The 13,909-nt window shown below is 39.4% G+C and overlaps 1 protein-coding gene across 1 annotated transcript; it reads right to left on the bottom strand.

The window, feature by feature from the left end:
- Window positions 1-4,129: 4,129 nt before the first annotated feature.
- Window positions 4,130-6,858, bottom strand: LOC147854148 (U-box domain-containing protein 8-like). The gene is made up of 2 exons (XM_087332246.1): window positions 6,747-6,858; window positions 4,130-6,037 (listed from the first exon to the last, which is right to left on the bottom strand). Exon 2 carries the CDS (start codon window positions 5,987-5,989, stop codon window positions 4,793-4,795), a length of 1,197 nt encoding a protein of 398 aa, XP_087188372.1. The 5' UTR covers window positions 5,990-6,037; window positions 6,747-6,858; the 3' UTR covers window positions 4,130-4,792.
- Window positions 6,859-13,909: the final 7,051 nt, after the last annotated feature.

Here is a 13,909-nt window from a genome sequence, read left to right as displayed (position 1 = left end):
ACCAGACCTCATGTAAAATTATGTTTGGACATATTACTATAATGTGCAATGCATGAGTTTTGTGTTTGAATACATGCCGAAAAATGATATATTTGACATATCGTGCTAGATTCAATATTCACATGCACATTGGAAAATGATGTGTTTGACATGTCATTGGCTTTCACGCACTCGATACTTTCCTTCTTCACATCTACACCCTGATGTATGTTCAATGTTTGGAATTCGTGTCAATGTATTTGTGGAAAATTGACATATTCGACAATATATTTTGTTTTGCATCCTTCCCTTGATGAGTTTGCAATAGTGTGTCAAAAATTGAAAGGTTTGCGTCATGTTAAAATATGCATCCAGGTGTCTGTTGTCAATATCATATGATTTCAATGGCTACTTGCCTTATGTCATTAAGGAATGCATTCAAATTGTGTGCTCGAAGTTTATCTTCCATAAGTGATGTATCAATCATTAGAGTTGTATATGAATGATTGAAATGAGAAAATCCCTTGTAAATTATAGTGTATTTGTCATATTAGTGTGGTCGAGGTATTGTTTTCTCTCATTGGTCACCATTTTCAAGAATTTTACTAGCTTACGATCGTCACTAAGTACAAAGATGTTTTTTTGTGATTTCATCGATCATAGCCTCCTCAAACCTAAGCATATATTGAATGGCACACACCTTGTATTTCTTCCACAAATACTTAAATGTGGTAGGTCTTTGTTAATCTTGAAGATTACATGCCACGTGTCACCTTGTATGTGGCGGAACATCTATGTCAACATTCACATTCAACATACATACTCGTCAATTAGAATATACGAAAGTAATGATTGATGAAAATATTAGTGATATCTAGTCCATCAATGTTATCTCAGTTTCACTTGTGCTCTTGATTTGATTTAAAATATTTACATTTTGAAATTGCTAAAATATGTTATTTTAACCTATAACAAAAGTTGTACAAATTGAGAAAAAAACATGCCATTTTATTAAAGTGTTGTCAAGAGGAGAATGTTATGATTTGGTTCCCTCTATCTTGTAAAGAAAATATGTTCCAAGTTTTCTAAGGCTTGATATATGATATGATTTACTTTGTACGAGGGGAGTTGTGGTGAGTGAGCTATCTCAATACTCACTCTCACTCTCTCGCAACCTTAAAATCTACTCTCTTGATCTCATTGAATAGAATAAGGAACTAAAGATTGTTTGCAGAATATCACTTCAAAGGCAAGTTGTTGTCATGTCTCTAGCTTTCGGGGTCATTCTCATCACTAAAGGAGCATGTATGGAATTTCGAATTTTATTTCTTATTATATATATTGAACATACATACAATGTATAATAGCGATGGATTGGAGATTTGTATTCAAATTAATTGGATACTCGTCTATGATTATACTACACTTCCTAGTATATTCTAATTAGTTTATTTGTGATTGTGATGACCCATTGTCTTGATGAGAAGCATGTGACAAATGTTGTACAAATGATATTCTCCTAAAAAACTTGATCTAAGTATAAGATGGGAATAACATATTTTAGGAGTGATTTTACAAACAGAGATGGGCCTAGACCACAACTCGTAATTGGAAGGGGCAGACGTTGTCATCCGACTCTGGAATATATACAAACATTAGTAATATCTAGTGAACTGTCTCTAATTACATCATGATTCTTGCTACACCATATTGATACGTAAATCTATCTTCTCTCTCATGTATTTGTCATTACTTATCATGATCGTCGCAAATAGTTAATCTTTTTTAGCCACATGGATTTCTTCCTTTATGAGGCGAGAAAGATGAGGAACATGTGATTGTAAACTTGAAACGTTTATCAACATAAGACGACAAAGTAGATTTAAGCATTAGTTGTGCAAACCGAGAAAGATGAGCCTAATGATTGTGTATGTTTAGAAAGATGTAAGGGTGAACGTTTATTAACATAAGACGACAAAGTAGGTTTAAGCATTAGTTGTGCGAACCGAGAAAGATGAGCCTAATGATTGTGTATGTTTAGAAAGATATAAGGGTGGATGGAACCATGCTGCTTGTAGAAAAGTAAGGAGGTTAAATATGGCACCATGGTTGCTTTGTAGTCACCATTTCATTAAGAAGAATATACACTATTGAAGATTAAAGTGATGTATAGCATTGGAAGAACGTGACAAATATTGGCATACTTTCAACACATTGTTACATATAAACATCTTTTCCTTTTGATGATGTTTATGTAGGAATTAAGCAACATCACCTTACTTGATCATACCTTACTTCAATTGACCGCATTTTATTGTTTGCATGTACATGAAACCGCACATGCAGACCCTATTATCCAACCAACCTTTGTTGAGCTTGAATGCCAATAGTGTAATATAAACTATGTTATTGGTGCATATTGAGTGCATTTTTTTTGTTTGAATTGTGCATACACACATAAATCATGACCTAACCAACTTTCTTGAGATGGATTGTTTATATTGTAAAATGACCAATTTATTGGAGCATATTAACCAAATCGCTCAAGGTCTCAAAGTTGTGTAAGAGTTTTTTTATTAACATTTACTAACAATTTCTTTCAATAAATTTGATGTCCAATTACCTTGTGTGTATGTGCCTCTTATAAACAGCAATTACTAAGGCTTGACAAAAAATGTATATTCTTTCGGTGGTTAAATATATAAAACTCACTTTGAAATTATCATAGCATTAACACATCACAAAGACGATGTTGATAATATGTAGTTTAGATGTAACTACTAAGAAAATGTACCTCTCATGATTATTGAAAAAGGAACGACGATTGGTTGAAATCTTACTTTGAAGATATTGAAGATCTCTATTTGTAATGGATAGACCCTACAACTATTTAAGACATTATATGTTCAAAGTGGAGACTAAACTATTTGTAAGTTTGACATAAAAAAAGTTCCGTGTTTATTTTAAGCACTAAAGAACTAATTTTAGATTCTAATTATTCAAATGTTTGTGGTGCATTGTCAATTTCGGCAGAACCAATGTCAATATACGTGTATTATAATCAATCTCTTGTGCAATTATATGGCCGTTTCCCAAGACTTTTCATGTGACAATTAGGTAAAAGTTCAACACAATTAACAATCGTTTCCTAGAATCGACAATAGTGACCAAGCTTATTGTGTGGGAGGCCTTTAGGAACCACAATACTTCAAAAAAGCAAAATAATCACATGTTCGCGATGTATCAAGGCTTCTGCTCCATACAATTTGTCGCGCGGCAAATGATGTGGAAAGGAGCATATAGTTCCATCAACGATGGATTTTTTGACGCACGAGCTTGCATTAATTGTGACGCGGAATACTTTGCCCCTTCGAGATTCAATAGGCTCTCAAACCGCATGTGTGTGCATATATATATATATATATATATCAAGATAAATCATTTCATTTCACATGAACATTTTGCCAAACTAAATCATCCATCAATCATATCACCTATTTTATTTGCATTAGAATTTAGGGCTATATACCCCCTACTGTAAGCCGAGATTTCACTAGCCCACACAGAGTTGGATCGGAATTTTACTGTACATTGCTTTACTAGATGCCATGAAGGAATGTAGGAGATTAATAATGCATGATCTTCTAGTCTCTGGTCGACAACCTTACCAAATACAGCAATAAGCCATCAGTCATGATCACATCTTTCTGCCGACACCCATCTCTTTCTCTCTTTTTCAGGTCCTAAAGTTCCAACAAATCAATACAATATGCATACCAACAGGAAAAATTCTTACATTACATCAAATACATCATCATCAATCCACCTCAAACATTTAAAATCTCCATGGTATCAAGGAACTCTTAAACAAATTATGTCACAAAATCTCCCCTTCAGATCAAATGCTATATTGGGTAGAAAAACACTTTCCACGCGATACACAATTTTGTTCCGACAGATCAAAAATCTCTTTTGAGCAACATAATGGAATCTTCCTTCACTGTAGCACATTTAGCATCCAACCAAATGCCTAGCATTGCTGAGGATAACCACCGAACGGGACAATGCATATCTATCAGCACTAGCATACATTCGTGTATATACATACAGAATATACATATTTGTTGATAGAACAAATGGAAATTGAATCTGTGGGAATGAACAAATGTACATCGATCACGTCAAGAAAACTGCAAATACACATATATATGTATGTATGTATGTATGTATATCTATCTATCAACACTAGTATATCAAGCAGTTGTACACAAACACTAGCGCATGTACGTGTATACACACACACACATGAATATATACATCGATTAATGTGTATATGTATGCATACACACAAATATACATATTTGCTGATACAGCAGATGGAAACTGAATCTGTGGGAATGAGTGAATGCATATCGATCATGTAATAAAACAGAGCACACACATATATGTATGTATGCATGTATGTTTGTATGTATACACTAGCTTATCCCAACATAATGAGCTCTTTTGTGATTACAACCGACGGAAATCAAACCCTCTAGAAACCCTTTTCACCACAAAATCTTCTAGGAAATAGGTACTTGGGGTGATATCACGCTGGTGAAAACTACATTCTCCTTGAGAGTTAAAAATACACACCCGTTCACAAGTTGATCCATGATAGTCAGCTCCGATGCCGTGGAATAAATGTCATCCACCCATTTTGCATATAAAGAGAGGCAGGCGCCGATATGTGTCCCATTCTTTTTGCTCCACACTTTTTCTACCATAATACAGGGTGATAAATACTTTCCATTGGTTTTTTGTGTTTTTGTCAATTTTTTGGCCATTGATCACATTCTTTGAAGGCTTTCACGAGCAAGGAGGCCTTCCGTTTGGCACGGGCAGTGCCACCTTGCATAAGGCTAAGGCAGGTATCAAGTGCCCCGGCATTGAAAGCTTGGAGTGTATATTTCTTACTATTGTTACAAAGGGACCACAATACGGCAGCCGAATGCTCCTTACTCCGGGGTGTCCCCGACCGGAGCAACCCAACAAGTGTCGGGAGGGCAGGCTCTCTTATAATAGCCAGCCTCCCCTCCGCAGATGTCGATAGAAAATCGAGCACCGTGAGTGCATGCTCCACCGGTTCTCCCCGGCCCTCCATCAGGAGAGCTAACAAGAGAGGTATCACGCCAGACAACACTGCCTTTGGCTTATTGTCATGAAACATGCACAACGCACATAACGCGTTCATCGATTCCTTCTTTGCCCGGACGTTGCCTTCTGCGAGAAGCTTCACGAGCCCGGAGATGGCACCTGGATGGCTTCCTATCGTGGCCTTGTTCACATCCACAAGGGACAAACTCGTTAGGATAATGGCCGCCTTGATCCTCGCCTCCATCGAGGAAGCTTTCAAAGCTTCAACTATCACATCCACGCAGCCTTCGGCGACTAAACCCACCTTGTTCTCATCGTCCAAGCTCAACTCGAACAGCGATTGCAAGCCAGCTTCTTCGATCTGCGGCTCGCCCGACGAGACCACACTCAAGATGGCTGGGATGCCGCCCGCCTCGACAATACAATTCCGATTCTCCTTACACTCTTTTGCAAGGCTGATAAGCTTCTTTACAGCATCCATACGTGCTTGTGCTTGAACCCCCGCACGCGAAAGGCTCTTAACTAGGGTCTCGACCCGAGCCTTAAGCCCGCCTTCTCTTTCAGAAGAGACAAAGAAACACGAGCCCTGTGGTGATGATGTGGCATGATTTTCGGCCACCGGTTTTTTCTTGAGGTCGATGCCATGGGAAGCCGCCCACTGGTGGACAAGGCTTCGCAGCGCATAATTAGGGATGAGCTTGATGTCATCGTAGAGGAGCTGTTTAGTCTTAGGGCAAGTCCGGTGGCCGGCATCTAGCCATCTCTGGATGGATGTCCTGTCATAGGTTTGCCCTGTCGCCAAGATGACCGGGTCACTCATTAGCTCTAATGAGATAGGGCACCGGAAATCTTCCGGTGGTGCTGAGCCCATCCCCGATGGTCTACCAACAAAAGAAGAGCTTAAATCCACTCTTAGTACCTGCAAATTAAGCTCCAGCAAGTAAAGATGCAGAATTGTGAGGAGAGCATGAATTCAAGAAACATGGATACATCCATATATAGATAGATAGTAGTGAGTAAAGATATGAAATGATAAAAACAATCAGAAATTCAGAAAAAGAAAGAGGATTGAATTCAGCCGAAATGGGAAAAGAAAATTCATAGGCAACTTGAAAGAGCAAGAAATTGGATCAAGAAGCAGGACACAGGAAAGCCTTGGGGCAGGAGATAAAATGGAACCCTAAAAAAGAATAACACAGAATTAGAAACTCAACTTAGAAGAAACCCTGGAAACGGAGCTGAACCTACAGAAACAGAAAAAAGGAAGTTCTAGAGAACAGACAAGAAACCCTAAACACAGAGCAAAATCCTTAGAAACACGGAAGGGAACCTGAAACCATAAAAACCAAGCATAAACACTAAACCACAGCAGCAAAGAGCACAACAACCCACCCGAAAACGCTTAGTGAAATAATCCTTTCAAAGCAGAGCGCAAAAATCTAAAGATGCCCAAAGAAAAATTTGGGGGTAAAATCTCTTTGAAACAGAACCAGAATCAGAAACCCTAGAAGCAAAGCAGAACAAGAGGCAGGAAACAGTCGGAAACACACAAAACAAACAAGAGATCGAGCAACGAGGAAAAAGAAACAGAGAAATTGAGAGAGAGAGAGAGAGAGAGAGGGAGATACCCGAAAGAAAGAGAGATATGGGCGATGGAGTAGTAGTAGTAGTAGTAGTATTTGGACGGATATGGGCGATGGAGTAAGCTGCTGCTCTGTAGTTTTGTGTGCGAACGTCTACAGGAAGAGAAGGAGGAAGGTTCTGAGATCCTTCTGCAGGAAACCCAAGAAGAAGAAGAAGAAGAAGAAGAAGAAGAAGAGGGCGACCATTTTTCCTGAGAAATCTGAGAGAGAGAGAGAGAGTGTGTGTGTGTGTTAGAGAGAGAGAGAGATTGTGTGTGTGTGAGAGAGAGAGAGAGAGAGAGTGTGTGTGTGTGTGTGTGTTAGAGAGAGAGAGATTGTGTGTGTGTGTGTGTGTGAGAGAGAGAGAGAGAGAGTGTGTGTGTGTGTGTGTATGTTTCAATTGGACCAGAGTTGAGATGGTTTATGCGGGGCCCGCTCGATAAGCTCGAGCATTTGGACCAGTCCTCGAGCCATAGTTCAGTGTCAACTGTTTTTGGACCACGATCAACATAGCTCTCGCAAACATGTGTGGCAGAATGGATGTGTGGAGGGAGGGGTACGCATGTTAGAAAACCTTGTAGCTTACGTGATTGAACCCCATGACCTTATGTCTGTGCAATATATGAATTGTGTATGTGTGCGTGCGTGTGGAGAGAGAGAGAGAGAGCCCAGATGGATGTAGCTCAGTTGGTAAGGTTGCCCAATGGAGAAAGTCTGTGCAATATATGAATTGTGTATGTGTGCATGTGTGTGGAGAGAGAGAGAGAGCCCAGATGGATGTAGCTCAGTTGGTAAGGTTGCCCAATGGAGAAGACCAAGTGGTCATTCAACCCCTACATTCCACAGTGGCATCTAGTGAATTAAGAGATATTATATGTAGTATATAATAGAGAGGTGAAGAAGTTGGGTTTCGAACCCAAAACACAATTCTTGTAGTGCTAACAACTTACCACTAGGGTAAGGTAATTACGAAGAGAGAGAGAGAGAGATTCGCCCAAATGGATGTAGCTCAGTTGGTAAGGTTGCCCAATGGAGACCAGGTGGTCATGGGTTCAACCCTTACATTTCACAGTGGCATCTAGTGAAATAAGAGATATCTATGGAGTATCTAATAGAGAAAGTGAGGAATAAGAGATGTCTGTGGAGTATGTAATAGAGAGGTGAACCCAAGATGTAGTGCTACTTGTGTAAATGACTTACCATTAGGGCAAGCTAATTACTAGAAGAGACTGAGTGTCGGGAAATTATAGATGAGCAAAATTTTAAGCAATGACTACAACAATAATGAGATATTCCAAAGCGTCGGCTTCGAAAGGAAGCCTTAACTGATTATGCCACGGTTGAATGTTTTTACATGCCCAGATCACATCATGATTGAGATGGTTGTGTAAACTATTCGGAGATCGGGAGATAGTTGCTTCAATTCACCACATTGGTATATAACTCAAGAGAGCATGAGGTCTTCACCAATTTGGCATGTGATTTAAGAGATGGCTATCGATCTCTTTTGAAGATTCGACCCAATCGGGAGCACACCCAATAGGCATCTCCATAGGAATACCCGTTGCTTAAGTGGAATACCAAGGCTCCATAAGCTTGTAAGCTTGTTTTTCCACCATGATTGCGTTTTGTGTAGGTTCCATAATGCATTTGCATGTTCGTGAAACCATGGGACAAGTAGCAACAACATATACACTGAATGTGTTGTAATGTTATGCATTGGAATAACAATGTTCCCTTTTTGTAACATCCAATCCTGAATCCTACGATCTCCATCTAGAGGTGGCACAGGTATTAAGGAAAGTACCAACTCTGTGACTTGATTCCAGATAACATGATGATGTGCAAAGATGTGGTGGACGATTAGAAACGGTCCCACAATTATTATGGACTTGCTCATTCACTACAACATTTGTACCTAAGTGCATCTCTTTATCACAGATTTCCTGGCCGAAGGTTTGGTAAACATTTTTGGATATTTGGACAAATTCCGTGCGCCCTATCCAACAATGCCTATTTTCTCCAATGGACATGATTTTGGGCACTCTGGACCATTCGGACAATCTCCAATAATAAGGTCTTTGATCGAAACCAACTGCATGAAGTTAGCTTCTTTAAGCAATCCCTCATGAAATCTCTATTTGATTTTTTGTAACTTAGAGACATCACACTACAAATTTACAATCTTTACTTTCAGTGCTTTAAAGCTCTTTAGTGTCTAATCGACACTTGTATATTTTTCTTTATTCTTTGTGGGTTTTCACCTCACTTTGAGGTTTCCCACTAGTAATAAAAGATTTAAGAGATGGTGATATCATTTGTTCAGTACACTGGTTTGGCTTATAGTTTAGGAGAAGTAGAGTGTGTTTGTGCAAGAGAGACACTTTCTCTATGTCTAATTGAGTAAGAGAGCCAACCTCCAAAGAGGCCAATGTGGCCCATGAGACCACAACAATGTACATCTTATACTACTTCGCTCCTTCGAGAAATGAAAAACATCACATTTCTATCGTGCTCTCTTTGGTTCGAGCCTCTAATGCTTCCCAATTATGACTCTTTATGTATTTGTAGAGAGGGTGTCATTTTTCTCATAGGTTGCCTTGGAAATCTTCTAACTATTTATCAAGCGTGATTAATTTGTAGATATGTTTGTATATTATTACAAATCCCAAACGTGGTCATTTGCAACTCGACTCAAAGTGTACAAGCAATAATGATTTTGATGGTTTTTCTTTTCTTTTCTTTTCTTTTCATTTGTGACTACAACCAACCATGACAAAAAATTGCATTATCATGTAGCTCATTTCTTAAAATATACATAAAAGAAGTAAGAGTCAAAATTTGACATGAGTTGGGTTTCGTGGAACCGTATATGTATCCCAAACCACTTAGGAGGAGCATCTCTATTGAATTTAGGAGGAGAACAAAGATGTATCCTCTTAAAAGGTATGTGAATAGGAACTCAACCATAGGAGGACATAATTTAGTATTTTGTGGAGAAGGTTAGTTTACACCATGGGAAAACAAGAATTGTGTTATGACCAACGGGATACTAGATGTGAACATCTGTAGTTTATATGTGTTAGTATATCGTATGGTTAGTCTAATGTTAAAGGAATGTCACACAAAGACTTGTATGCATGTCTTCCATATAGAGGTAAGGCAGCAAGGTGGCATAGATTCTTGGTTTTATAAATAGGGGGTTCCTTTCATTGATATTTTTTTTTCCTTTTTTTCGTAAACATATGTTTGTTATTAAAACAAGATGATAATACAACCCTTGCTATCTCCAATACTTCTTTAGTGGCGATAAGAGAAGTTAAACCCTCGCAAATGTTGTAATACTCGATGACAGAACTTTACCTCATCTTGGGACAACATTCCAATACAACATAGTTGCGAAAATTGTCATATCTACTTCCCTAGCATCCTACAGAGTTGTTGTGTTGCCCCAAGACGTCCATTAAACAATAACCCATTTCTGGTGGTCCAATTAAACCGCGTCCGATATGATGGCACGGGTATAGCCATTGCCAAAGGCAACCCATCGACCATTGCACACCATAGAAACACCTTTGCAGGAAATGGAAGGTGAGACTACCATCCTGCATCTAAAACTCGACACCACCACTTTACATGTCGAATAATGTACCATGTATTCAAAACCTTATTTGCTAACAAAGCTCTATCTTCAATCAACTTTATGGTATACATCATTAGTTTGTACCACACATATTGATTTTCCAATACCAAATGACCAATCTTTCCACGGTTCATCGACCACCAACTTTGGAATTAGGAAAACTAAACTAGACAATGCCAATATTGATTGCCAAATATACCCATATCCACATGGTATATGAAACTTATTTTTGTCTGGCTGAAAGGCCTTCATTTCCTACATGACTCCAATATAGCATCTTCCACAATTACCAAGCCCAACCTTGCAATTTGATTGAACTGTGAGTTTAGACTTTCTTTTCCATCCTAATGTAATATCCTTGATGTTGCCAGCACCTTTGATGCCAAAGATTTATTGTTTTTTTTGCACTCAGGAGGTCTCCAATTAAACAATTTCAAACATCACTGCCAAGAAAACACTAATTGATGAACCATAATAGATTATGAACATTTAAGTGAATAAGTACTATTAATGACATGCCACCACAAGGATGTAATTCTCATTTTCCCATAGTATAACGAATCTTTTCCACAAAATAACCAATTATTTCCGCCCAAGGTTGGGCACCTATGCACATACCTTTTAAAAGATTGAATGTTCAAGCTACCATATGATCTTCTAAATTTAGTAATACAACTCCTCTTAACCTTTTTGGGGTACATATATTACTCCATGATACCCAATTCATACCAATTTCTAACCCTTTTATCCACAATGTATATTTAAGTGAATGAGCGAACTAATCAAGTACTTTCTTTGTCCAAAGTAATAATAACAAAAAATAAGAAATCATTGGAATCATTATAGCTTGTACCACTTTGAGACGAGTACTAAACGATCAATCTTGAGACTTCCAATACATAAACTTGTTTAAAATGGTCGTCGATGTCCAATTCAAACTTTGAGATGATGAGATATCAACACCAATAGGGTAACCTAAGTGCTAACACACATTCCCTCGATCAAATATTTGGCCACATCATCTAAGATCAACCAAATCACTCTTAGTGCATCTAATGAGAATTGACTTTCGCATAATTTAATATTTAATCCTGACACCATATTAAAATGTAATCCTAATGCTAATGCAAACACATTCCACACCTCCATGGCTTTAGCTATATTATCAAGTACAACATTGAGAAATAAAAATGAATCATTTGCCAATGCTTGAGCTATATCAATTGTTTCTCGGATGGTAGAGCTAGGCCAAGTATTTCCCCACATGTTGCCAACTCATGCATCTTCACCAAAATCAGGTGTGTAGCAATTGCAAAATAATGGACTCAATAGGCATCCTTGTCTAAGTGGCCTTGTCAATGGTATCGCCTTAGTAACTCCACCATTTAACATAGCGTGTGGCATTACACCTAACCCCAACATCAAAGAGAGTTGAGACATACTTCCACCAAAATCCATATGAGGCATAAGTTGAGTAATAAAAGACCAACTTACATGATCATATGCGTTCTCAATATCTAGTTGTATCTGTTGTCAGTTTTAGGGTTAGGGTTAACATTTATGATATTCATGACGATTGATGATAAAGATAGACATGGTGGGTGTGATGACGGAGATAAGCATTGTGGAATTGATGATGGCAGGATGAGCATTGAGAAGCATTGCGGGGTGGGGGGTGGTGCCTAGAATGGCTCTACCCCCCTCCCAAGGGGGTTCAACGTTAAGGAGAGGGAAGAGAGAGAGATTGAGAGAGAAATGGTTATTCTTTCATTCATTCCCCATAAGGGGTTAAATAGTACAAGAGGGGGTAGATACATAGGGGTGTAAGCCCCCTCGAGCATTCATACTAGACACTCACTCACACCTCCTCGTATCCATCCACATGCACACACGTGTGCATGTGTTCACATACGTATAGACTCACAATTACATTTATGCCCCCTACACATACACAACAACATCATGATAACATTCGACCCTCGCTCATCACACTTGACTCTCTGTACATCTCGTACGGGGTAACACAATATGGCACGCCCATGGGAGAGTGCCTTGCACGTCGATCCCACATGCCTTGATGATGATATTTCTTCGACCGGAACTTCCATTGGTCCTTTCAACGATCGACTCCCACGATCGGAGTGCTTGACTCGAACATCTTTGTCGGTCAACAAATCTTTCCACGACACAAACATTCTTGTTCTGTCGGCTTACGAACTTCGTCATGGGTCCAAAATCATGTCGTGTATATGTATGTTCTTCCTTTGTTTTGAGCGTGTGTGAGTAGTCTTGGGGATTTTCAAAATTTTGGTGGTGCCCTCTTGGTTTTTTTAAAATTTTGATATGTACCCTTATGTTGATGAAATTTTCTCATTACGTCCTCATAATTTTTTAAAAGAAAATTCTATTCAATACCCCTACGTAATTGAAATTCTCACATATGCCCTCAGCATATGCCCCTTATCATCTCTTTTTCCCCTCTTCTTCTTCTTTCTACATTTCTTCATTCCTTTATTCTGTTTTGCCTCTCCCACTCTTTTCTTTGTCTGTCCATCTTTTTCCTGTTTTTCTTTTCTTTCTCTTCCTGTCTGCGGATCTTGTCTTGTCTGTGTCAGTTTTTTTGCTTCTCTCTCTTCTGCGTCCTTCTCTTTCACGATCCCTTCTCCTTCTCCTTCTTCTTCTTGGTTTTGTCGTTTCCCTCCTTTCTATCTGTGTCGCCTCTTATTCCTTCCTTCTTCTTCTTCTTCTTCAACGTCTCTTTCTCTTCTTTTGTTTTGGTGATAGATTTGGGTCATCTTCTTGTCTTTCTTTGTTCTTCCACTGCTAATGGTGTTTTTCCTTCCTCTTCCTTCTCTGCTTCTTCTCTTTCTACTTCTCCTTTTGCCTCTGTCTCTTCTCTGTCTATCCATGTTTCTTATGTCTTTGTCACTGTTGTTGTCCGTCGCCGTCACCATCACCGTCCATCTCTGTTGTCGTTCTGCTATCTGGCTGCCACTCCGGCTGCTGCATTTCTGTTGTTCGGCCGCTTTCCGCCCCACAGTTTCGGCCTTGTCCGACTACCTCTATGCCTTCTGGTCGTCAGTTTGGCCGCTGTTGAACTGGCTGTCTATTTGGCCGCTGTAAGTCTCTGTCGGTCATTTATCCGATTGTCCGTTCGTTTCGACTCTTCATCTATTTGTTTCTCTCGTCGTCATCCCGTTCGTTTGTCCAACCGCTCCGATCGTTGGTTCGGTCGATGTCTGGCCGTCTCCATCTTAGTCGTTGTCCGACATCGTCTATTTGTCCAGTCCGGCCGCCTCTGTTTCGGTGTTGTTCGGCCACTCTGACCGATGTTCTGCCATTCCACCCGTCGACCTGCTGTCTGTCGTTGTCATCGTCTCCTTCGCTTTTCGGTGGCTCTGTCCTCGTCGCCGGCTCTGTCGCTTTTCAGTGTCCATGTCCCATTGTTTGGCCGTTGCTGTTGTCGTGCATTTCGGATATCGTCTCCGTCGCTCTTTGACCCTTCGGTGTTAACCGACTCGGGTTC

Source organism: Azolla caroliniana, unplaced genomic scaffold (assembly GCF_043228905.1).
Source record: "Azolla caroliniana isolate FFs.n. ecotype wild unplaced genomic scaffold, voAzoCaro1.0.p SCAF_16, whole genome shotgun sequence".
Classification (NCBI taxonomy): Eukaryota; Viridiplantae; Streptophyta; class Polypodiopsida; order Salviniales; family Salviniaceae; genus Azolla; species Azolla caroliniana.
Note: the sequence above shows the minus strand (reverse complement) of the source record. Positions and strands in the feature narration are given on the sequence as shown.

Bases quoted from the DNA above. Each gene is read 5' to 3' on its own strand.
- LOC147854148 (XM_087332246.1), bottom strand. From the start codon at position 5,989: ATGGGCTCAGCACCACCGGAAGATTTCCGGTGCCCTATCTCATTAGAG.